Source organism: Carassius gibelio, chromosome A6 (genome assembly GCF_023724105.1).
Source record: "Carassius gibelio isolate Cgi1373 ecotype wild population from Czech Republic chromosome A6, carGib1.2-hapl.c, whole genome shotgun sequence".
NCBI classification, from domain to species: domain Eukaryota; kingdom Metazoa; phylum Chordata; class Actinopteri; order Cypriniformes; family Cyprinidae; genus Carassius; species Carassius gibelio.
In genome coordinates, this window is record NC_068376.1 from 23512173 (window position 1) to 23536158 (window position 23986).

A 23986-nucleotide genomic window follows, 5' to 3' on the forward strand; every position below is an offset into this window, starting at 1 on the left:
TAATAGGCAAACCAGTTTCATAAACTTCGATTTAATATTCTTAAATCAATTTCAAAGCCAGCACTATACGGGCTGTATTCTTTGTATTTTTTTGCATTATGCATATTTTTTGCATATGTAGTTTTTAAATATTAATTTTCTATAAATATTATAAATGTGCACGCATTTTTTTCGTAGTGTTAACATGAATCGTTTTCTGAAATCGTTAACAATCAATGACTTCTCCATTCCCGGGAAGCAAGATGTGAAATGTGAAATAACCAGCAGCGCAGACCTGCAGCCAAAGGGACAGTAGCCCCTCACTGCAGAACACAAGATCCAGGGGGCGTGGTTGGATAAATAGACGCACGGGGTAAATTGGAGTTGCAGGTGTCAAGCTGGAAAAAAAAGTGAACTCCAATTGGCTAGAAAGTCATTTATGCTGACGGGAGGAGTCCGCTCTCTGCCTCATATACAACTCTTTTGAACACTGTTTTTGACTAGTCGTTGGTGTGACTACCTGTGGCTATCACTCTGGCACTTATACTCGTATACGAGGCACAAGTGCCTTTTGAACCGTAGTCGCGTGTCCTGGAGTGACGAGATAAGAAGGTCGGTTACTCTTCTTGGACTATTTTTTAACCTCAGCTTTTTTCCGACGCAAAGGATTTGGTTTTGAACATTATCTGAGGATCTATCTCAGTGTACACCAGCACATATAGCTGAGGTAATCAGCTGTAGTGCCATTTTTGTGGTTTTTGCACCTTGAAAGTGGAGAAGTGTCACAACGCACCCGGTGACTTTAAACGCTCCTGTCACACAACAGACGCACCAACTCTGATTTAATATTTTAAAATACAGCCATTTAAACTTACGCTATCATAGGTGTACTCAGTCATTTGGACTTATATTTAAGACATTCAAGAAAACATTATTTGGGAAAAACGCACTGGATGAACTTGGAATAGCTAACTTAAGAAAAAAAGGTAAAGATTTTTTTTTTTTTTCCGCATACGAAAGTTTGCATTCCTACGGGAAAACTACAGATGATGGAGCTCCCTGCGGAAACCCGGTGGAAGATGCATGCTCATCATTCAGCTTTAATGGGTACCTCAGATTCGGTGTCTCCACACGCTGGTTTAGGACATCATAGTTCGGGATATATGGAGCCAGGTACCCCATTATTGCCACCAGACGAGGTGGATGTATTTCTCAGTCATCTGGACTCTCAAGGATACCCCTATTATCACACACAAGGGTCCCACTCTCATACTCGTGCACGAATGTCTTACAGTCAAACGCATGGTGAGTAGGCCTGGAGTTTTTTTTCTTTTTCTCAGTGTTATATTTTGGCACGATTTTGAGATTTAAGGAAATGCTTTTTACCGCATCACTTAATTATTCTAAAACTGTAGGTCATATTTATTGGGTCACATTACTGCCTTAGCCTTTAGTGTCAAACATATTTAATTTTTTCACCATTATTAGATCTATACTGTTGTTATTATACATAATGTTATTGTGTAATTATGTGATATCATTTTCAATGCACACAAGTTCGAATTCAGTTTGACGACTCCAAATGGGTTGGAGTTTGAGGATGCGCATACTGTTTTCTCATTGTAATTGTGCTGAGTGCATTTACAAATAGCCTACAAATTAAAAACATTTACAAAGATTGTTATTTTTATATTTTACTTTTTAAATTGTTATATTATATTGGATTATATTAATAGACTGTATTAGCCTACATTAGATTTATATTTTAATGTTTTAACGAATGTATTAAAGAAAATAAAGTTTTGCCTCATAGCCTATGACAAAATTTCGATTCGAAAAATATTCTGCTGAATTAAAAATATGTGACGTAAGCCTATTAAAAAATATTCCGAGATGTTAACAATAATCCCAAATTGATAGTTTTCTGTTAGCTTCTTCACTGAAAAATCTGGCCTCCCACAAGTTAATTTGTCTATTATTTTTGATGCGATTTAAAATATTTTCGAGTTTCCTCATTTGGATTAACAGCCTACTTTTTATCGAGTGTTTTTTTTTTAAACAGTTTTACAGTGTGGTTAAACGTGGACGAAAAAATTGAATCAAACTTACTTTTACCAATGGACTTGTATTTTTTCCCCTTTTAGCAGCACGGCTTACGGGTGGCTCAATGTGTCGATCTCACCTTATCCACACTCAAGGTCTTTCTATCCTGGAAAACAGCAAATCGACCTTTCCAGTGACCCAGCACCACAGCACGTGGACCGTCAACCACCTGGGCAAAGCAGTTCTTCATTCAAAAAGTGCCGAGAGCTCAAACGGCCTGTACACGGGTACCGGAGCGCATGGCCCGGGTTCGATGTCGTGCCTGTCAATGAAGCAACACTGCAGCCCTCAGCTCTACTGCCTGCCCACTACTCCACCCAAAGATGCGTCCTCTGACCCTGCTTGTTCTGTGGTAAGGGACGCTGGGAAGTACCATCTGCCTCTTGTCGACGGGATGAAGATGGAGTGCTCTAGACCAATCCGTGGCAATCTGGCACAAACTACAGCTCATGTACCTTCATATTCTGAATACGCACTAGCTGGAGCGCACGAGTACACAGGCAGTGTGTTTCATTCCAGAAGTCTGCTTGGGAGCAGCGCGAGCAACATGACGTCAAAATACAAAAGTAAAAGCCACGCTTTCTCAGGTAGGTTCAGAGTTCATAATTCATATTAACAGCGGAACTTAAAACAGGTTAATTTTCAAGCGATAAATGAACCAAACATATAGTTTTCATATAGGCTATAATTTCATACCGAATAAACGTTCTACTATATAATTATTTTATGAAGCAGACATTAGTATTGCAATAAATTATGAATACGTGTAACAAGGACACTGTAATGTGTTGACACAACTTTGTTCCAGTAGGTACAGTTTTTCTGGACTGAAATAAAGGAAAATGCACTTATTGTAATATATAACAATGTATTCGATATTATTATCTAAAGATATTCTGTATAAATCTGACTACACATTACTTTTATAATGATATATTCTTTTTATATTCAATGACATATATTCAGAACTAATTTTAATTAGTTTTATTTTAGTTTAAAAATTAATATTTAATAAATAGTCAAATTATATAATTTGCATTACAAGTATTTTTATTTAGAATTAAATAAATAATAATTTAGTATTAGATTTATTTAGGGCTGTTTTGGGCCATGTCTAAAGGTTCGGTTTAACACACTTGACAAGGAATGACTGTAATGTAAAAAGTTAGAAATAACTTTTAATTTATGAAGTCAATGAATTAGTTGTTTTGCCTTTGAATACTGTTGCTTCCTGTTGGGTGTTATTTATTAAATTCACTCCAAATGACGGCAATTACTGGTAGACCCAATTGGAAGACAGATATCCCAAAAGTATGAAAGTGTGCATATCCATAAAACAAATGTCTATTTATCTGATTATCCGTCTATTTGTGCATAATGTAGTCAGCATGAATAAGTTATTTACATTGTTTTTCACTTTGTGCACCTCTGTGGATACTGTGTGCCAGAAGGGCGTGAATGTGTGAACTGTGGAGCTACATCAACTCCTCTGTGGCGGAGAGATGGATCAGGTCATTATCTGTGTAATGCATGTGGTCTCTATCACAAAATGAATGGCCAGAACCGACCCCTCATCAGACCCAAGCGCCAACTGGTAAGTGCCATATATATACGTATACACACCCTTGCTTACATTGTATTTTGGGAATGTCAGTGTGTGTGTGTGTGTGTGTGTGTGTGTGTGTGTGTGTATATATATATATATATATATATAGAGAGAGAGAGAGAAAATACATATTTTTTTTATGTTTATGAAAAATTAAACAGTTGATGAATGTGGACCTCTAGACAGTATTACCACATAAGGAAAACTGTAGTAATGGTGTAGTATTTCACTTTCTATGATACTGTGCCCGTGTAATGTATGATGTCTGCTGCATTACATCTTGGTCTGAGCTGACGATGGGACAGAACTCATCAAAGTTGCTGCTAGGACACATGTCCTACGATTAAAATAGAAGCCAGTCCTTGAGGCACATTAAAGAATGACATGTACTGACAGAGTAGGTGAACGGACAATGGTGTGAGAAGGACAGAAGAAGAGTGAAAAGCATGTAATGGACCAGTCCAGTGTGATGGTTAAGCACAGGGCAGCTGCAGAACGGCTGTCACTGGAGGGAAACGTAATAAATCAACTTGAAAGTGACTGCGTCTGTATTTTGTGTGACCCTCGATTTAAAGTGTATTAGCTATAAATTAGGCTGACTAGCTTGGGGTCTTATTCTTTAGTCAGTGTGTGACGAGTGCTTCTGCATCAGCTACAGGTCGTATATTTGAAGAGCACCTGCAGAGACAGCTCGGTCCATTTGTTTCCTTGGCAGGATGTCTGCTTGGTACCGATAATTTTGTGAGACCCAAAAATACTTCCTTTTGCGGTTGTTTTCTTGCTGTATTTTCTTTTGGCATGTTGAGGATCTACTATATCTCTATAGTTATGTGAATTTATGGTGTTTGAGGGCGTACTTCTGTTTGACATGTGAGTTTGACAGACAACTTAAAGTAAAGATTCTGAAGTCAGTATCATCCTGTTTCTTTATTTAATTATTATTAAGAATTATTATTTCTTATTTCTAGGTATTTTTAAGTTTGGTGTATTCCAAATATGTATTAAATAAAAATAATATGTTATTATAATACTGAAGCAATACACATGCTATATTCTTACTTCTCTTATAATACAAGGCTGCATGCAGTCTATTATAATATATATAATATTTTGTAATTAATTTTGTAAATCTTAAATGTTATTTTATAATATTATATTTCATCATCACAGACAGAAAATCTTTTTTAATCTCTTTATTTTATGAGACAAATATGAATATAATCTTTGACAGCATCGGAACTGTAATTTCACCTTTAATGCCAGTTCGACCAAATTTTGCATAGCTTCAGGCTTTGCTAATTTGGAATTTTTTCTTTCTTTCCTGTTCAACCATATTTTCATTCACAAGCTTAATTTTTTTCCTCATTGCTCAGTTACTTCCCATCAACCATGTGTTATATCATATTTCTTTTTATGTGTGTTTTATGTTGCAGTCCGCATCTAGACGAGCAGGTACCTGTTGTGCCAACTGCCAGACAGGGACCACCACACTTTGGAGACGTAATTCCAGTGGGGAACCTGTCTGTAATGCCTGTGGTCTATACTACAAACTACATAATGTGAGTAAATGTTTTTGTGTAGCCTTACCGTAACACTTCCTTTATAAAGACTACACCAAAATGAATGACAGAATAACATCTCTGCTTACATTTTGAATTTCCACTTTTAAGTGGTCTCCATAATGTATCCATTGTTTGCATTAAAAATGTTCATTATTTTTTTTATGTTGAATATGCATGCAGTCCTTCCTCCTAATATTTAAACATTAAATAGAATAATAATTATATAATCTAGCTTACAGTGTTTGTATCTATTTATGGATTCAGGTGAACCGTCCACTTACTATGAAGAAAGATGGGATACAGACACGCAATAGGAAAATGTCAGGCAAACTTAAGAAGAGGAGAGGAGAACATTTTCAGCAATTTAACAGTTGTGTGCATGAGAAACCATCCACCTTCAGCCACATCGCCAACATGCCCCACCCCTTCAATATGACCCAACCAATCCAATTACATCCCGCATTCAGTCACAGCAGCTTAGTCTCTGCTATAGGCTGAGAGACACTTGTAGAAGATCCTATACTTAATTAACACATTAACTGCATTCTTCAGTTTTAATGTTCAGGTCAAGGACATTTTGTTAATGTTACAGGCTCAAATGTTCATTATGCAAATCTCAAAATTCTACTCATTCTTGATTTAAAATGTTGCACTTTATTTTGTGGTTTCCCAGATTTATTTAAATATAATCACATTTCCAAAATGTTTATGCCTCTTCATGTCATCTATAGCACTGCACCTAATGCAACTGAATTAGAAGCAGCCCTGCATTAAAAAAAGGATAATATAAACCTGTCCCTAAACCATTTGCCATTATATAACTATATTTCTTTTTTTTCTAATTTATTTTTTCTTTGTTCTTATTTTCAAGCTTTAAACTAGTATCAACATCAATATTATCAATTAATATTTTCTGTACACACATGCATTAACACAAACATTAATACACTTTTACTGTGTGCTTATTTTACATTTTATTTAATAAATGATTTAAACAGTGTTTTCTGTGCGAGTTCTTGCCTTATTTGCAAAAACATTATCAAATTGAGATGTTACAAACATATATAAACAATCCAAAAGACACGTGTGGCCTTATACACTCGAGACACTCGAGTGCGCTTGCAAACACTTATCAGCATGCTGACTGGACTGAAGCAGTGAATGAAGACCAAGACTCCAGAGAGACAAAAGATAAGATATCTCCAGAGAGATAAAAGTGAAAGAGCAGAGAAGGTCTTCGTGGTTTGTTTTTAGGAGACGGTGCAAACAAAAACAGTCCAGAAATCAAGTGAAATCAAATAAATCATTCTTACAATTTGTATGTGAAAAATAAGTATGGAGTACATGTAAATGTATTCAAAGTTGTGTTGATTTATAGATAATGCATTTTATATGTAAAGTAAATCTTTAAATAATATCTAAAAATTAAGGGCCCTATCATACACCTCGTTTAATTAGCAAATGCATTTGTGGTGATGGTGCTTTTCCAGATGTGTAAGCTGCCCATGACACACTCACTCATGCAACCCCATACCATCACAGATTCAGGCTTCTGAATTGAGCGCTGATAACAACTTGGGTTTTCCCTATCCTCTTTAGTCCGGATGACATGGCATCCCAGTTTTCCAAAAAGAACTTCAAATTTTGATTCATCTGACCACAGAAATGTTTTCCACTTTGCCACAGTCCATTTTAAATGAGCCTTGGCCCAGAGAAAACGCCTGCGCTTCCGGATCATGTTTAGATATGGCTTCTTTTTTGACAAATAGAGTTTTAGGCGGCAACGGCAAATGGCACGGTGGATTGTGTTCATAGACAATGTTTTCTGGAAGTATTCCTGAGCCCATGTTGTGATTTCCATTACAGTAGCATTCCTGTATGTGATGCAGTGCCGTCTAAGGGCCCGAAGATCACTGGCATCCAGTATGGTTTTCTGGCCTTGACCCTTACGCACAGAGATTGTTCCAGATTCTCTGAATCTTTGGATGATATTATGCACTGTAGATGATGATAACTTCAAACTCTTTGCAATTTTTCTCTGAGAAACTCCTTTCTGATATTGCTCCACTATTTTTCGCTGTAGCATTGGGGGAATTGGTGATCCTCTGCCCATCTTGACTTCTGAGAGACACTGCCAGTCTGAGAGGATCTTTTTATACCCAATCGTGTTGCCAATTGACCTAATAAATTGCAAATTGGTCCTCCAGCTGTTCCTTATATGTACATTTTACTTTTCCGGCCTCTTATTGCTACCTGTCCCAACTTTTTTGGAATGTGTAGCTTTCATGAAATCCAAAATGAGCCAATATTTGGCATGATATTTCAAAATGTCTCACTTTCAACATTTGATATGTTATCTATATTCTATTGTGAATAAAATATAAGTTTATGAGATTTGTAAATTATTCCATTCCTTTTTTAATCACAAGTTGTACAGTGTCCAAACTGTTTTTGAATCGGGTTTGTAATACATTATTTTTGAAAATATATTAAAATAGAAAAAAAGTTATTTACAATAGCAATAATATATTTTGATCAAATAAATGCGACCATGGTTAAAAGAGACCTCTTTCAAAAAACATCTTACCAAATTTAAATAACCCTGATCTTTTGAACACTAGTGTGTATCTAGTATATTATTTTAGTGTATAGATATTTGCTTACAACATTAGTACACTATGTGTGTCCAATCTGACCTGACAGCTGTAGCTGTTTGCAAACATTCTGTTTGAAAACTGGGACACAACAGAACCCTCCCATATCGGCCAAGCCATTCAGCCCCTTTCAGTCTGTCTTTTCTTCTCCTGATCTTCATTTATAGCAGGTAAATTAATTCATCCTCTGTCTTAGAACAATCACTTATTTTAAATGACAACCCAACTGTGAGTGCTCAGTTCCCCTCTCCAGGGACAGTTTGTGTGGTGTGAGGTGGTTTGTGTGAGAGTGTGTATGTGTATTACTGCCATCCTACTGGAACAGGGTAACAGATCTGCTTACTTCTCTTTCCTTCCTCTCTTTCTCCACTCTTTTATTTTCCCTGTCCTAGTGGTTTTGTCTTGAGAGAAACCTTAGAGGCAGGAAAGTAGGCCGGAGGCAGGAGGGGACTGAGTCTAAATACACTGTTACAAGTTATCTGGCTCAATAACAGTAAATACAGACATGCTCATTAAATCATGAGACTATGATCAAATGATAACATATTGAAGGCCTGAAATCAATAGACAATGTATTTTATCTCAATAAAATAAGCTAAAACTGCAAAAGTTCACATGTCTAATGAAATACATTTTAAACAAAAAATATTGCATTATATCAAGCTACATATATAATAAATAGCACTTTAATCAAATTGATGTGGAAGAGAATTCAGTCAATTACCAAATTAATGAGCAAAATCAAATTCAATTTTTTGCAAACCTCTATGGGTCATGGATAGAGCTGTGTAGGCCAGCGAAGAAAAAAGACAGAAATTAGAAGAAGAAGAAGAAAAAAGTTGATTGACAGTCAAATATTTGTAAAATATTCACAGAAAGAAAGAAAGAAAGAAAGAAAGAAGATATAGATTTATAGAATATACTGATACTTTTGAGAAATTAAAACATGAACAAGCTAAATCTGGACACACTTTTTAGACAACACAAAGGCGGCTCTGTCCATGAATTGCTGTTGTGTCTTTATTGTTTGAAATGAAAAAAAACAAGGGTCTTAGTGGTAGAATAGGTCTCACATTGTTACAGTAACCCAAGAGATGTATTGAGTGACAGCTGGGTCATTAGAACTTCAACTATAATTAGCATAATTGTGTTAAGTTTATCTAGAAGTAAAATTATTTTTTTAACTACATGCAGATCCAGACGTCACATATGTGCCACAATAATATTAAGGATTTTAGTGTACATTAAATGTAAAATATGTATAAGTATGGGAAATGGGTTTAAATGGAGAGGCTGATAGTTGTTATTCTCTGTTTTTGTAATGTATTGATGTTATCGAACTAATTCAAGCCATTACACATAACACTTTTTTTTTAATTACAAGTAAATGGAACCATCATGTTTAAAGTCTGCATGCATCCATAAATTCTCTCCACACACACTGTTTTACCCTTTTTTTACCCATCCCACACTTACATTCAGATAATTGTTTGTTTAGAGCCTGTTTCTAATTTAATAGCTGTAATCTAATAGCTGGCTGTTTATCATTCAAAGATAAGATGGAGGGCATGCTAATTTGATTCGTCTCTTCAGTAAGGGATGTGGGAGGCTTTTACCGCCCTGCTAATTGGAACAATGAATCGGACATTGGATGAGCGTAACCTGAACTGTTCGAAACAGATTGACCTCTGTTACTTCCTTTCTTACGGTCTAGCAATTCATATTGAAGTGTCCGTCTCGACAAATTGATCCAAAAACATAAAATGACAGTTTGATGCACTCCTAAACAACGGCATGTAAACCTCAAAGGGCAAAGGTTACAATCTTTAGCCTTACATTTACAGCACACATTTAAAAAAATAACTTTTGCATCTACCACGTTAGATGGACTCATACTCTCATCAATTTATTTTAAAACTCATATGCATCGAATGATCTAGACATACACATAGAACACAAAATACCTGTGTGACAAAGTTAAATTCTTCTGCAGACAGTGACAATGCTGCTGACCTGGAAGAAAAGTGCAGAACAAAGAAAAGGAAAACAAGAGAAAGGGAGGTCTGGGATAAAGGTTGCACGGACATAAAAGCCCAAACAAAGGAAACATAAAGAATAGGTGGGAGAGAACAATGGGGTGACAGAGATAAAGTGCATTCAAAGAAAGGGTGGAAAGTGGGATAATGGACCGGAACAAAGCACCCTTTTGAATGAGTGTGCTTTTTTATGGACGTGGACCTTTATATTATAAGAGTGTGTTACTTTATGACTCTGTGAAGACAACATATTGCAGCACACAGGAAAACATGATATATTTATATGTGTGTGTGTGTGTGTGTGTGTGTGTGTGTGTAAGTGAGCAGTTCACAATATCTCACCCTAAAATCACTTCCATTGCGGGCTTTAATAAGATGCGGGCTTTAGTTAGATGTGTTTAATTCTTGCAAAAGTGAACCTCAGATAATAAAAATACATAATATATATATATAATATTGAAATGCACTAAAATGCACTAAACTTTTCATTCACCCAGAGACTTGAGCAAATCTATAAAATGCAGAGACACTATGTTCAGCTAAAAACTCAACTAAGGGAAATGATGTGATTAGTAGTACATAGGTCCCTAGTAGTAGCCCATTGATTTATAGAAGGATTGATGTTTTTTGCACAAGTGATTGATTCATTGAGAGATTAAAGCCACTATGCAAAAAACGACTGATGCATTTTGGCAACTGTATGCCATTACAAATCAAGACTAAACAGATGATTTTCATGGCTTGCATATAATGCATCAGGACCCCGACGCGAAGCAATAAACCTCACAATAAACCTTAAGGCAATAAAATAATTAAGATGAAAATAATAATTAAGATGCGTTTGTATGAAACGAGAGCAAGTCCGCGATACCAGGATGACATAATTAAACAATTGCACAGCATTTTGAATCAAGTCTTAATATTTTATTAGCTAAACAAATGCAAAACTTCCACCAAGAAAAAAATAGTTCAAGCAAGAGTACAGCGCCGAATGCTGTTAACCAGATGAGCCTGTGTTAGCTTTTGCAGGTTGTTATCCAGGGATAACATACCTCAGAATGTCGCGACTGACCAATCAGAATCAAGTATTCCACAGAGCCGTGTAATAATAGAATATAACCCACACCTAACACTAACAGAAAAGTTTGAACTTAATATAACATGTATAATGATTGGTCAGTTAATAGCTGGGGAACATAAAGACAGTATTTTAATAATTTTTACCCGTGTTTACAATTTCTGAACAAAACATGATTGCTGTGGTGTTCTGGGATTCTATTGCGTTAGGTGGGAGCTCGTTACTTACCTACTGTCTCAAGTCAGTATAAAGTATAAGTATAACACTAGTCTGTTCACATAGAAAAGAAATAGCTTAACTCTGTTCAGTTCGGTTCACCATTTGAGGTGTCCAGGAACACTTCATGTCCATCGCAGGTAGTTTCGGTTTTTATTTATTTATTTATTAAAAAAGAGAAACGTAATTAAAACGAATAATGACTACAACTGGACTGGCTTTGGGGATACTAATGCCCTCTACATGTGAGCAAGTGCTATTGCAGCGTCACTACAGAGAGCGCTTTAGGAGGGAGAGAAAATACTCCGTAAGGAAACAATCCATGAGATCAAAGAAAATAATTAAAAATGTACACACACAAATGCCAACTGCCCATGCTGATGAAGCTGATAATGTTAATGTTAGTGGTAAGTCAAACACCGAGCGTGACTTTACCCCTCTTTGAGCTCATTTCAAGATCAGTGCAGGTCCAGGGTCAGGAAGGAGACAATCTGCAGCTTCTACCTCATGGGAGAGTTTATGTTTTTATTTCCCTTTTTTCTCTATTCCCTTTTTCAGCCCCTCTTCTCCCCTCTCTTTAAATTTATGAATTTTAAACAGGCACTCTGAAAGACCTTTCTGATGAAGGACCCTGATTAGAGAGGTTAACAGACTCAAGCTGTCATATCAAAGGCTTGTACATACATGCACTCACACACAAAATAAAAGACTGAGATTCCTATCTGAGTCACAGAAGGGAAAAGGTAAGTAAAAGACTGCGTGTGTGTGTGTGTGTGTGTGTGTGTGTGTGTGTGTTGTGTTTAGAGCTCTAGAGTCAATGCCACAAACACTGAGCAGCACATAAAAGCCTTGTTGTATTAGACGCACACAGAGTTATTATGCCTGCAGCATTTAACAGTGTTCTGTATCTTTCCTGTTGTAATTAATCAGAGAAAATTGCTTCATTAATATTAGTAAAAAAACACATCCAATGAACTTCTGATCCTTACATAGAAGAAATGAGTGGTCAATCAGACTGCAACAAGCATATATATATATATATATATATATATATATACACTGTAAAATTTTTCCAGGATTTCACAAGATATAACTGTAATATTTCACAGTTAATCACATTATTACCACTTCACAGGCTTTAACTGTGATAATTCACAATATAATACCGTATTTAGACTTTTACTGTGAAAATAATGCAGGCGCGGGGCTTTTACAAGAAACTACTGTGAATGCCGTCTTTTTTGAGTGGCAACTGCGGCAGCGTCATCAGAGCGTCATCAGAGCTCTCTGATCTACGTGGTCTCATTCGGTGGATTCAGACAGCGGTAAGTGTTTAAATGTCAAACTTTATCAATTTGATGTTTTTTATATGATAGTGCATGTAATTTAAAAGTATGAACCAAATTAGCGTTAGTTGTAGGTTCTGTTGTCATGTTTTTGTAACTTAGCTGGAGCAGACTCGCATCGACGTTTAAGCGCGCAAATTTGAATGAAAAGACGTTGGTTGTAGTGTTAATTATACCGTATTAAGTTAACTGTGAGATGTCTGATTAGATACACCGTCGAACATTTAACTTTAGCTTTACTTAAAGCTTATCTTAGTTACTCTAACAGCGTTCTCTCTTTTACCACAGCATTTTCTACATTGACCAACGATACATAAAGTTATAAGGTAAGGTGTGGCCTTAATGTGGGTATTATGACAGTTATTATCAACTAGATAAATTATGGTGTTTGTGGATTTGGGCAAAGGTGGATTAAATTCATCTCAAATTAGTAACTTTATAATTTTCTTCCCTGCTGTGTGTGTGAAACGGAGCAACCGTTGTCTTTCTCGTCAACAGAAAAATGAATGGGGGGCTTCATCCAGCTGAGTTCACGCAGCATTTTCAACCGCCATTTTTATTCGGATAATTTTCAAAATATTACTGTTATTGTGTCATGAAATGTAGTTTTAAAAGTATTTCAGGCGAGAATGTAGTTGTTTTAAACTCAAATATGCGGTTTATTTATAATGACAGCGTCTATTTAAAAAATGTGTTTCGCCGATCTCGGAGATGAGCTCCATGCGATCAGCGGGAGCTCCGTCATCATGTATCCGCCGAGAGTAGCCTTACCTCGGCTAGATCTTCTGACATTTGCCGCTGGCTCTGATGTGTCTTTAGTGGTTCAAGATAAAATATAATTCGTTTGGGGTAAAATGAAACGTTTCTTATCTTTGGCCTATATTCAATTTATCTATTAATATGTTTTATATATATATATATATATATATATATAGGTCATTTTTATTCCTGTCTCTATAGAAATATGAATTTTTGTCATATAACGTTAGCTCCGGTTGACTGCTCACTGACAACATGTGTCGTTCCTCCTTGTTGAATGAGTGGAGAAGGGTATTCCTGCACAACCGGAGGCATTTTTCAACTCGGGCGGCAGACGCGAATTTGCGTCAAACCCTAAATGCACAAAAAGCACCATTCGCGCTTAATGCGCGTTTCACGCGAAGCGCTCTATTCGCGCGTCAATTCGCGTAATTCGCGCGAACTAGACGCGCGAATGAGGCGAATTCGCGTCTTCCGCGCCGCGCTTAACGCCCCATTCGCGCCGCGAGACCTCCAGACGCGCGTAAACGCGCCTTTGCATTGACTTAACATTGAAATCATTCGCGCCAGACGCTCTATTCGCGTTTGGTGTGAACGCAGCATTATACGCAGCTAAAACGCTGGTGTGGACGGAGATATTCGTTTTAATTCTCCGTTTCTAAACGAAAACGCAGTAGTGTGGACGGGGCCTTAATTTGTGTGTCTGTGCTGGAGACCAGACCAGATTAGACCAGAGACAAAGCTTAAAAAAGTCAGAAACAACTAGAAAACTGGGTGCTTTATTGTGAAAAAGATATAAGAAATGAAATGTTTATCACATCATCTGTGAACGGGTTATAATTCTAGGAGGAAGAGTACAAGTAGAAACAGCCATAGGGAGATGGACAGGCAACAGGCTCTTACTCCATCCTCTGCAAACGGAACATGTAAATTATGTAAATTGTTGTGTGCGAATGCTTTGCCTACGTAAATCACACACCTCTACTTTGGTGAAGGTCTATTCTTGACTGTGTTTGTGATGGAAATGTTTTTCAGTTCAGTTCCATGCATTTTTTTTCTGAATTACAGTACTTACACCTGAATTACACCTTTGTTTAAACTGAGCTAACTTTAGTTTGACTCTGTACTGCAAAAGCAGTGACCCACTGAAGGTGGTGACTGGGAACTGACACCTTTTTCATCACACAAATTAAACTAACAGGTTTCTTCTGTCTTTTTGTTTGTAGGTGCTTCTTGAGCATCAACCCAGAGACGGGCACAAAATCTAAGAGGCAGAGAGGTCACATGAACCAGCAAGTCTGCACTCTTATCAGGAAGCTCATTGACTTCGAATGGATGTCAATCTAATGTAAGCTGTGTTCCAATTTAAGAACGGACTAATGAAACACAGTATCTGTGTTAAAGAAACATGCTGACTTTTTGCGACTTTATCTTATTCCCCGTATCCCCCAGAGTTAGATAAGTCTATACATACCCTTCTCATCTCCGTGCTTGCCGTAAGTCTGTCTGAGGCAACCACCGCTAGCCTAGCTTAGCACAAAGACTGGAGGTAAACGGCTCCAGCTAGCATACTGCTCCCAATAAATGACAAAATAACGCCAACATTTTCCTACTTACATGTTGTGATTTGTATAGTCACAGTGACTCTAACCATCTTCTAACCGTATACATACTGGGAACTATATTCTCAGAAGGCGAAGCACTGCTACTTGGGGAGTGATTTTCTCACAGCACCTGAGAAGCCCTGTGGTGAGGAGCAGAGAGTTTGCTCAGAATTGGAGTAAATCACTCCACAGAAGTAGCAGTGCTTCGCCTTCTGAGAATATAGTTCCCAGTATGTATACAGTTAGAAGATGGTTGTGTCTCATATGACCTTGTTATTTGTACACACTGTGACTATACAAATCACAACATGTAAATAGGAAAATGTTGGCGTTATTTTGTCACTTATTGAGAGCAGTATGCTAGCTGGAGCTGTTTACCTCCAGTCTTTTTCCAAATCTAGGCTAGCGGTGGGTGCGTCAAACAGAGGCACTCAAGGAGATGAGAAGGGTATGTATGGACTTATCTAACTCTGGGGGATACGGTGAATAAGCTAAAGTCCCAAAAAGTCGGTGTGTTCCTTTAAGCTAGATGTAGTTATGCAGTAAGAAGTTTACTGAAGCTATTAAAGGGTTAGTTCACCCAAAATTGAAAAATCTGTCATTAATTACATCCCCTCACGATGTTCCAAACACAAGAATTTTGTTCTACACAAATTAAGAAAATTTTAAGCAATCTGAGAGCTTTCTGATCCCACCTATAGACTACTATGTTATAACCATTTTCAAGTCCAAGAAAGGTAGTAAAACTATCGTTAAAATAGTCCATGTGACTACAGTGGTTCAACCTCAATGTTATGATGCGACGAGAATACTTTTTGTGCGCAATGCAATCACATGCATGATCAAGAACACATCACGTGAACAGCATCGGATACTGGCACAGAAAGGAAAAATGTTGAATAAAGTCGGTATTCTATTTTGTTTTGTTTTGTTTCTGCGCAGTAAAAGTATTCTCGTCGCTTCATAACATTAAGGTTTAACCACTGTATACATATGGACTATTTTAACAATCTTTCTGGGCCTTGAAAGTAAAATAATTGCTGTCCATGGAGGATACAGAAAGCTCTCGGATTTCTTAAAATATCTTAATTTGTGTTCCAAAGATTTTTGGGGTGAACTATCCCTTTAATGTGTTCTATAGTGTCTCCTGATTCAATGTAGAGTTTAGACAGACTGCAAAATAAATGTGTAAAATTAATTGTTTTTACGTTTATTTGATTTTAACATGCCTTGACGTCTAAAAAACGTCAAATTTACAGTACTTTACAATAGTTTTAAGTGTAAATTTACATTACTTGCTACTGTGTTGAATTACTATGCAATTTAGCATGCAATTTTTGCTTAAAGGGTTAGTTCACCCAAAAATGAAAATTCTGTCAGTAATTACTCACCCTCATGTTGTTCCAACCCCGTAAGACCTTCTCTCATCTTCGGAACACAAATTAAAATATTTTTGATTAAATCTGAGAGCTGTCTCACTCCTCCATAGGCTTCTAAGGGATTGAAACTTGCTGGCCCAGAAAATGTATTAAAAACATCATTAATATAGTCCAAGTGACTACAGTGGCTCAATCTTACGTTTACCAAGCAACGAGAATACTTTTTGTGCGCAAAACCCCCCCAAAAATAATGACTTTATTCCACTATTAATTTCCTTCTCTCTGGGCCTCGGGTGAATTCATGTAGTATAACAGCGTACCGCTTCTGTGTTATACGTCACATGCATCACTACACATGACCAGCGTCGGCCAATAGTGAGCCTACGTGTGACATATAACACAGAAGCGCTACGCTGTTTTACTACATGAAAAAACTCAAGGCCCACAGAGAAGGAAATGAATTGTGGAATAAAGTTGTTTTTTTTACGCACAGTATTCTCGTCGCTTTATAAACTTAAGATTGAGCTACTGGAGTCACTTGGACTATATTAAAGATGTCTTTAATACATTTTTCTGGGCCAGCAAGTTTCAAACCCTTAGAAGCCGATGGAGGAGTGATCCAGCTCTCAGATTTCATCAAAAATATCTTAATTTGTGCTCTGTAATTACTGACAGAATTTTCATTTTTGGGTGAACTAACCTTTTAACCTCAATCATGTTACTTTCAGTCCTGTTACTCACGTGAAAAATAATAGGACTGGGTAAAAGTAACAGGAGTGATTAGAGTCCTGGTTTGTTGATTTAATATTAATTGAGAGTACTATTCACATTTTTTTTAATAGTTGAAATTACTTAAATTGTAGACATTTTAGGATTAGTGTTACAATGCGAGCACCATACTTACAGGGAGTCAGTCCACCACAGAGTAACTTAAACTTTTTGTCTTTCTTATCTTTTGTATATAGTGGATAGAACCCACACTATGCAGGTGCCAGCTGCGAGGGAAGGAGAGAGACACCTGCGACCCTCTCTATTCCCACCTTTTTGTCTTTTCTTACATCTCTCTCCCTCACTCTCTCTTCTCTGTCTCCTTCTTTCTCTTTTGACACACATTCCTGTTACCCAGTGTCAATCCCTGTTGCCCAGTGTTTTATTCATGTAATTAAATTGTATTTTACTTCTAAAAAATAAAGTTATGTCACTGTTTTTATCAGTTTTGTTTGGTCCATCATTTACGCTAAATCACAGTAATAGATAGACATTCACAGTTATGTACAGTAATTCTACAGCTGCTTACTGCTAAATTACAGTAATAGACTAATTTCACAGTTAAATACATTAATTCTACATCTGCTTGCTGCTAAATTACAGTAATAGACACTAATTTCACAGTTAAATACATGAATTCTACAGCTGCTTACTGTTAAATTACAGTAATACATAGACACCAACTGTAATTTCACAGTTAAATACATTAATTCTACAGCAGCTTACCGCTAAATCACAGTAATGCGATGTCAGAATTACTGTGAAGTCACAGTATACAGCTGTCATTTCACAATAATTTACTGTAAAAATGTTACAGTAACTTACTGTGAAAGTCATGCAATTATTAACCTGCAATTTATTGTAAATTTACAGTCAAATAATTAACAGTGTATATATATATATATATATATATATATATATATATATATATATATATATTTAGAAAGTTCAAAAGAGCAGTGTTTATTTGAAACAAAAAACATTTTATAAATTTTTTGGTTTTATCATTTTATATATATATATATATATATATATCATATATATATATAGAAAACTAAACTAAACTAAAATCAAGTTTGTACTTCTGGATCTGAAGTCATATTCAGATGAGGCTCAAGGTCATACTGTCATATGTAATGGAACATACAGGAATAGTTGGACAATGAAGTAATAATTCACCTAAATATTTAAGTTCAATAATTTTCTCTCGTGTTGTTCAAGACCTGTATTATTTTTCTTTCTTCTGTGCAACACACCTCATTAAAAGATTCCTTAAGAGGTTAAGTCAAAGGTAAGTAGGAAAAGGTTCCATACAAATCTATTAAAAAAGCTTTAGTCCATTAGTTTAACACATCTTCCTTTTAGAACAATGTGATACTGTAAATTAACCCATGCCAGCACATTTGCTAGTCAAAGAAAGAGTGCGTAAGAGAATTAAAGTTATTTGTGTATGCACTTCTTAAAAAAAAATCCAGTTAATGGCAATAATAATGAAAAACAAATAAAGGCTTTGTTTTTATCTATGGTGTCAGGTACAAACAGGGAAGTATAACAACACAGATGGCATTTAATATTTTAGTACAGCTGCTATTTGTATTCTCGCATATTAAGAACGAATTTGCCTACAGATTCCCCCAAGTTGCGACAACGTAACTGGAATAGATATATTCAAATCCATAAAGCAAATCGCTAAACACTGATAAGACTTATCATGGCCCTTCTTAACATTTTTTACCACTCTCAGTTGCATTTGCACAAAAAAACCTACATACATAAACAGTGGAACAAACAAATGGAAAAAAGGATATTTATAAATGTAGAGTAACTGAAAGTGAGGTGTGTGGAAACAAATTTGGCCTCTGATTTGCCAGCAGAGATATTTGCCTACACTCACAACGCATTCTGCCCTAAAGCAATGTCTCAACCACTCTCGATATGTCAAACACAAAACACAAATACCTTCCACACACTCTTGCAAACAAAATGTAAATCACTAAATATACACTGCAACTACAGCAGTTAAGCTATTAGTTGTTTTATAAGCAGTCATATAACAGCATTTATTAGTCTTTTCTCTTTTTTTTTTTTCAGGACTGAACCATCTTTTTGTGGGGATCAAATATATATAGCGTTTGAAGTTCAGATGTATGGTGACTGGTTCAAAATTTCATAAAATCAAAATTTTATTTTAAATCTAGACTGACTTACTTTTTCTCAAGCTAGGCAATAATTTGAATTAATGTATATAAAACAAATGCTAAACATCTTGTATAGTTATGGATACATTCACTCTACTCCATTTCACTGGGCCTGAAGTGAGGGGTGTGCTGTAATGTTTGTCTACGTATATTTGTGTGGCTGAGGTCCACCTACACAAAGCAAGCTTTGAGGGTCAGGAAAAGGATGTGAGCTTTTTTTTCTTTGCACTTATATTTAAGATTCAGCGTGCATTTTTGTTTTATATGCTGTATACAAATGAATGAATGAGTCACCTGACCTGCAAGTCACCTGACAAGAAAAAAAACTTAGAGGAAGGAGGTTAAAGGGGCCAAGAAAGAAGTAAGAGAGAGTAAAAAAATAGTTTTTTTGTCTTTGTTTACCTGGAATTCACTTTGGCCGAAGCCACCTTCAATGGAGCCTGTTTCTCCTGTCAACAGTGTAACTTTTAAATCCATGAACAGCTAAAGGTTCGTCTCCTTCTTAAAAATGTATCGCCAATCACAGAGTAGTTATCTGTTACCTGACCAAAGATAAAAAATTGGAAAAGAAAATTGGAAAAACTGCTTGGCTAGAACCAGAGTACACGAAGTGTATAAAAAATGTCAAATCAATTAATGAAATACCGGTAAGTCAAACATGTATGAAAACAAACAAAATATGAAATCAGATATAATTAATTAATTCTAATTTATATATATAAAATCATGTATATTATGTTCATTTCAATTACAATTCAAGGTTTGTATGATTTGGGTTCCTAAGATAATTATTTTTTTTTTTAAGTTTCTTATATTCACCAAGCCTGCATTCATTTGCTTAAAAACAATAATATAGTGAAATATTATCATAAAAAAATAACTCTTTCCATTTTTATATATTTTAAATGATTCCTGTATTGGCAAAGCTGGAGCCATTACTCCAGTCTTCAAAATGATTCTTTAGAAATCACACTAGTATGCTTATCTGGTGCTCAAGAAACATTTCTTATATTTGTCAGTGTTTCAAACAGCTATGCTGCTTCATATTTTTGTGGAACCCATAATACATTTTTGTCAGGGTTATGTAATGAATAGAAAGTGCAATAGAAACACAATTATTTGTCAAAGGAATCTTTAACCCAAAACTTTTACTGTGACTTTTGATCAACTTAATCCATGCTGAATATAAGTATTCATTTACCTAAAACAAATCTCACCCCAAATCTTTGAATGGAAGTGTGAATATTTGTAGTCACCCGTTCCACTGCTCCTTCTTTCTGCTTGTCTTTGCTGATTTTGAGCCGAGGCAGTGCTGTCTTCTGTGTAGTTTTTAGGCAAGCCTGCATGTGTTACCATGGATATCAGAGTCCAGTCGTGACTCGTGACCCAATCACTAAGCAAAGTAGTGGACATGTGACTGGGCGTTCAAACTCAAGTAAAGCCCATTGCTGTGGTTCCCTTCTCCCACCTTCTGTCTGAAAAGTCAGATACTCATCCAGGTGATGAAACTCCCAATCAGATGAGAAAAAGTTTGCACTATGCTCTTGAGAGGTGGGGATACAGTCTTCGTTCCTGCGAAGCACTTGACTGAAAAATTAGATACGTGCCATAACAGGTTTGTGTCCAAAAGTAATGAGAAACTTTGCAAGGCTGGTAAGTGCTCCACGGTAGTATTCAATCTTTTGGACGGATATAATAGCAGCAAAAAAAGTGTGTAATGAACCTGGTGTGCGTACTACACCTCATTCTAACAGTTTTGGGTCAAACTGGGTCACACACACACCGACCCTATTCGCCTTGCATTGCACTAGGAACTGGCTTTCGAAACATCTGCACAGGTCTGACCTTGCGATTTACCTGGGGAATAGACAAAAACTTAAATAAGGAGCTGATCGTGTCAATACACTATGTAGCAAAAAATTTGTTCACCTACCATGGTGAAACTGAACATTTGGAAACAGTCAGAGAAATAAGAAAAAATAGACAAATTCTTTACCTATTCATTTTGTGCTGTTTGCGTGTATACTACTGTTCAAAATTCTGGGGTCAGAATCACAGAAATACATAAATACCTCTAGCGCTGGTATCTCCACAGTATCATTGACACTGAGTGACCCTTGATCTTTTGTATAGTCAATGTTCAAATTTGCCTAAATTTGACTTAGTGTCCTATTACTTCTTTGACATCATAACTTTTCTTTTTCTTTCTTTTTTGGGGGGGGGGGGGTCAACCACCAACGTCATCAGATCAATGATCTGAGTGCCTGAATGCAAGTATACAGATGAGAGTAAAACATATAACTTCAACAATGATAACAGTCATCGCTGCTAGACAGTATTACAGAAAGACAGACCAAAAATAATAGAAGTAGGAGACTTGGCTATTGACTTTCCTTTCCCTATTTTTCTCTCCCTCTCTCTGGCACTCATTCTTTCCTGAGAGATCCCCTCTGGGGGGAGAGAGGAAGTCAAGCTGGAACCCTGAACAACCCCCTTCCGCCTTAATTAACCACATGTGCCATAAATGCTGACACACACACACACACACACACCAGTACCATCAACGCAATTACACTAGACATTCCCACTACACTCTGAGTTCTCTGGGTTTATTTGGACCTGAAGGTTAACAAAAACCCTCTAGACATTGTTTCTCATCATCTATTTCTTCATACATCCCTCTGGGAACATCATAAACTGTGTATGCAAGAAAACAAGCCATGTGAGCTTTTAATATGGAGAAATATTGATGTGTTGCACCCATAACTAGCTATTAACAAATATATATGATTCCACTGTAGAAAAATAATTTGTTCACAGTTCATAGATGTAAAGTAAATAAGTATGTTTTCATTTCTAATTCAAAATTTCACGCTTTTTTCAGTGTAACTTATTTGATAAATTTACAAGCAATTTTTGAGAGAAAATTGTTTCAAAGGAATTCCCACACCTGTATTTTTTTTTTGGACGTGCATTAAATAACAGAATCTGATCATGATAATACGTTGACAAAATGCTATTCTTTGCTGTAACTGTGAAAGGTGTTCTAATTTTAAATGCATTTTTATTTTATATTTTGTACCATTACAAGTCTGTCATTAAAACTAAGCAGATGTCTTTTGATTTGAGAGTGTGATTTAATTCTATAAAGCCTACGGTATCATGTTTGAAACATCCGTTTTTAATGTCCTTAGTCCCTAAATGATCAACATTATCAAAACTTATGAAAAATCTGTTGTGCATTCTAATACTCTTCAAACTATTTTAGCAAATAAAAAGCCTTTTAATACGATTAATTTTTTTTCAATCTTAGGTAATAGTACACAGGTGTTTTTGATGTGATCTTTAATGATTTTTATAAAGTGAATATAAGAATAACTTTTATATTTTATGTAATATTTATATCATCATTAACATTTACTGAACTGAAGAAATGTAATATTACTCAATTATCCATACATCTTTTTTATTTTTTTATAATGTATCAAATACGAAACAGTCTTGAGGAACCAACACATCTTAATCATTATTGTACAAGCATACAATATCATCTTACTAAACACATATCATTGATCGATTTAGTGTGACTAATTATATTTATATTTATTTAAAGCTAGTCTGTAATACTGTAATAGAAATATCACTGAATTGCATTAAAAGCTCTCAGAATTTCCCTGTTTCATTGAATTAATGTTTTTGCTTCTTTAAATGTGAGCGCCATATTCTTCTGTATCATACTATAATATCAGCACACATGCATATTTTTAAGATTCCATTTTATATTTTGTATAAAAGTAAAAAAAAAAAAAAATTCCATAAAAAATCTATCTATTATATCATATTTCAGTCTTTATTAACATGACCACTTCAAATACTATACACACCACCTACTGATCATAAGAGGTAGTTCTGGATAGAGTTGTCAGATGCACTGACAGGATCTTCAAGTAGTATGCATATGATGAAAGATGGTGCATATGAGGGACGCATGTCCCGGGCAGTCCATCAGTGTGAACTGCAGATTGTCGTATCCTCTGTCCCCTCAGTATTCTCTCAAGTGCTCCTAAGGGCGCCGTAAACTCACTAAAGCCGAGATCCAGCGTGATGCCCCGCTCTTTGGACTGCGGGTACTTGTCAAAGGCTGCGGTGGATGCGATGCTGCTCAGCGCATGGGCAAGACACGTTTTTCCGCTGTCCACATGGCCGAGGACACCAAAGTTGAAGTTCAGTGTTTTAGGAGGACTGGAATCTGCCATCACTAGAACCGCGCGACTGTTGGGAACATAGACTTTGATCTGCTGACAGACCGCAACGCAATGCTGCTGGTTCAAACCAACCAGCTCGATATTAACTGTCAGTTAATAGTGTCTCTAATTTGGGTGGTGATATCTTTATTAACGTGCTAACGTAAATATTGCTACTCTTAAATTACTGTTTTCAGCAAATTTTCTGAAATTTGACAGTTTTCCTGTGCAGCAACTCAACTCCTTTCTTCAGAGCATTTGTTTTAGAAAAAGAAAATGCGTCATTGGTCAGATATATATACGTTTAAATTGTTTACAGCATGTTTGTTACACAATTAGATAAGAGTTTTGTGGAACTCACACAGTGGTGCATCTTCGTTCCAGTACAACATTTCAAACAGCACACAAACGGAAAAAAGGGGCGTATTCGGCGTATTCAGTGAACAGACGGACA

The 23986-nt window shown here is 36.1% G+C and overlaps 1 protein-coding gene, 1 long non-coding RNA gene and 1 pseudogene across 4 annotated transcripts; 2 read left to right on the forward strand and 1 right to left on the reverse strand.

The window, feature by feature from the left end:
* Positions 1-477: 477 nt before the first annotated feature.
* On the forward strand, positions 478-6354 carry LOC128015786 (GATA-binding factor 2). 2 transcript variants are annotated; one of them, XM_052599913.1, is made up of 5 exons: positions 478-1284; positions 2124-2669; positions 3531-3676; positions 5122-5247; positions 5515-6354. In XM_052599913.1, the coding sequence occupies exons 1-5, from the start codon at positions 1026-1028 to the stop codon at positions 5746-5748; spliced, it is 1311 nt and encodes a 436-aa protein (XP_052455873.1). In that variant the 5' UTR covers positions 478-1025; the 3' UTR covers positions 5749-6354. The 2 variants fall into 2 exon arrangements, with proteins under 2 accessions (XP_052455873.1, XP_052455874.1); XM_052599914.1 differs by having other exon boundaries at positions 3534-3676.
* Positions 6355-12335: 5981 nt separating this feature from the next.
* Positions 12336-18020, forward strand: LOC128015787 (uncharacterized). 2 transcript variants are annotated; one of them, XR_008183997.1, is made up of 4 exons: positions 12336-12559; positions 12869-12906; positions 14566-14687; positions 17288-18020. It is a non-coding gene; the product is annotated as an uncharacterized LOC128015787 (long non-coding RNA). The 2 variants fall into 2 exon arrangements; XR_008183996.1 differs by having other exon boundaries at positions 12338-12906.
* Positions 18021-19381: 1361 nt separating this feature from the next.
* LOC128015189 (selenocysteine-specific elongation factor-like) lies at positions 19382-23544 on the reverse strand (annotated as a pseudogene).
* Between the last annotated feature and the right edge of the window lie 442 nt (positions 23545-23986).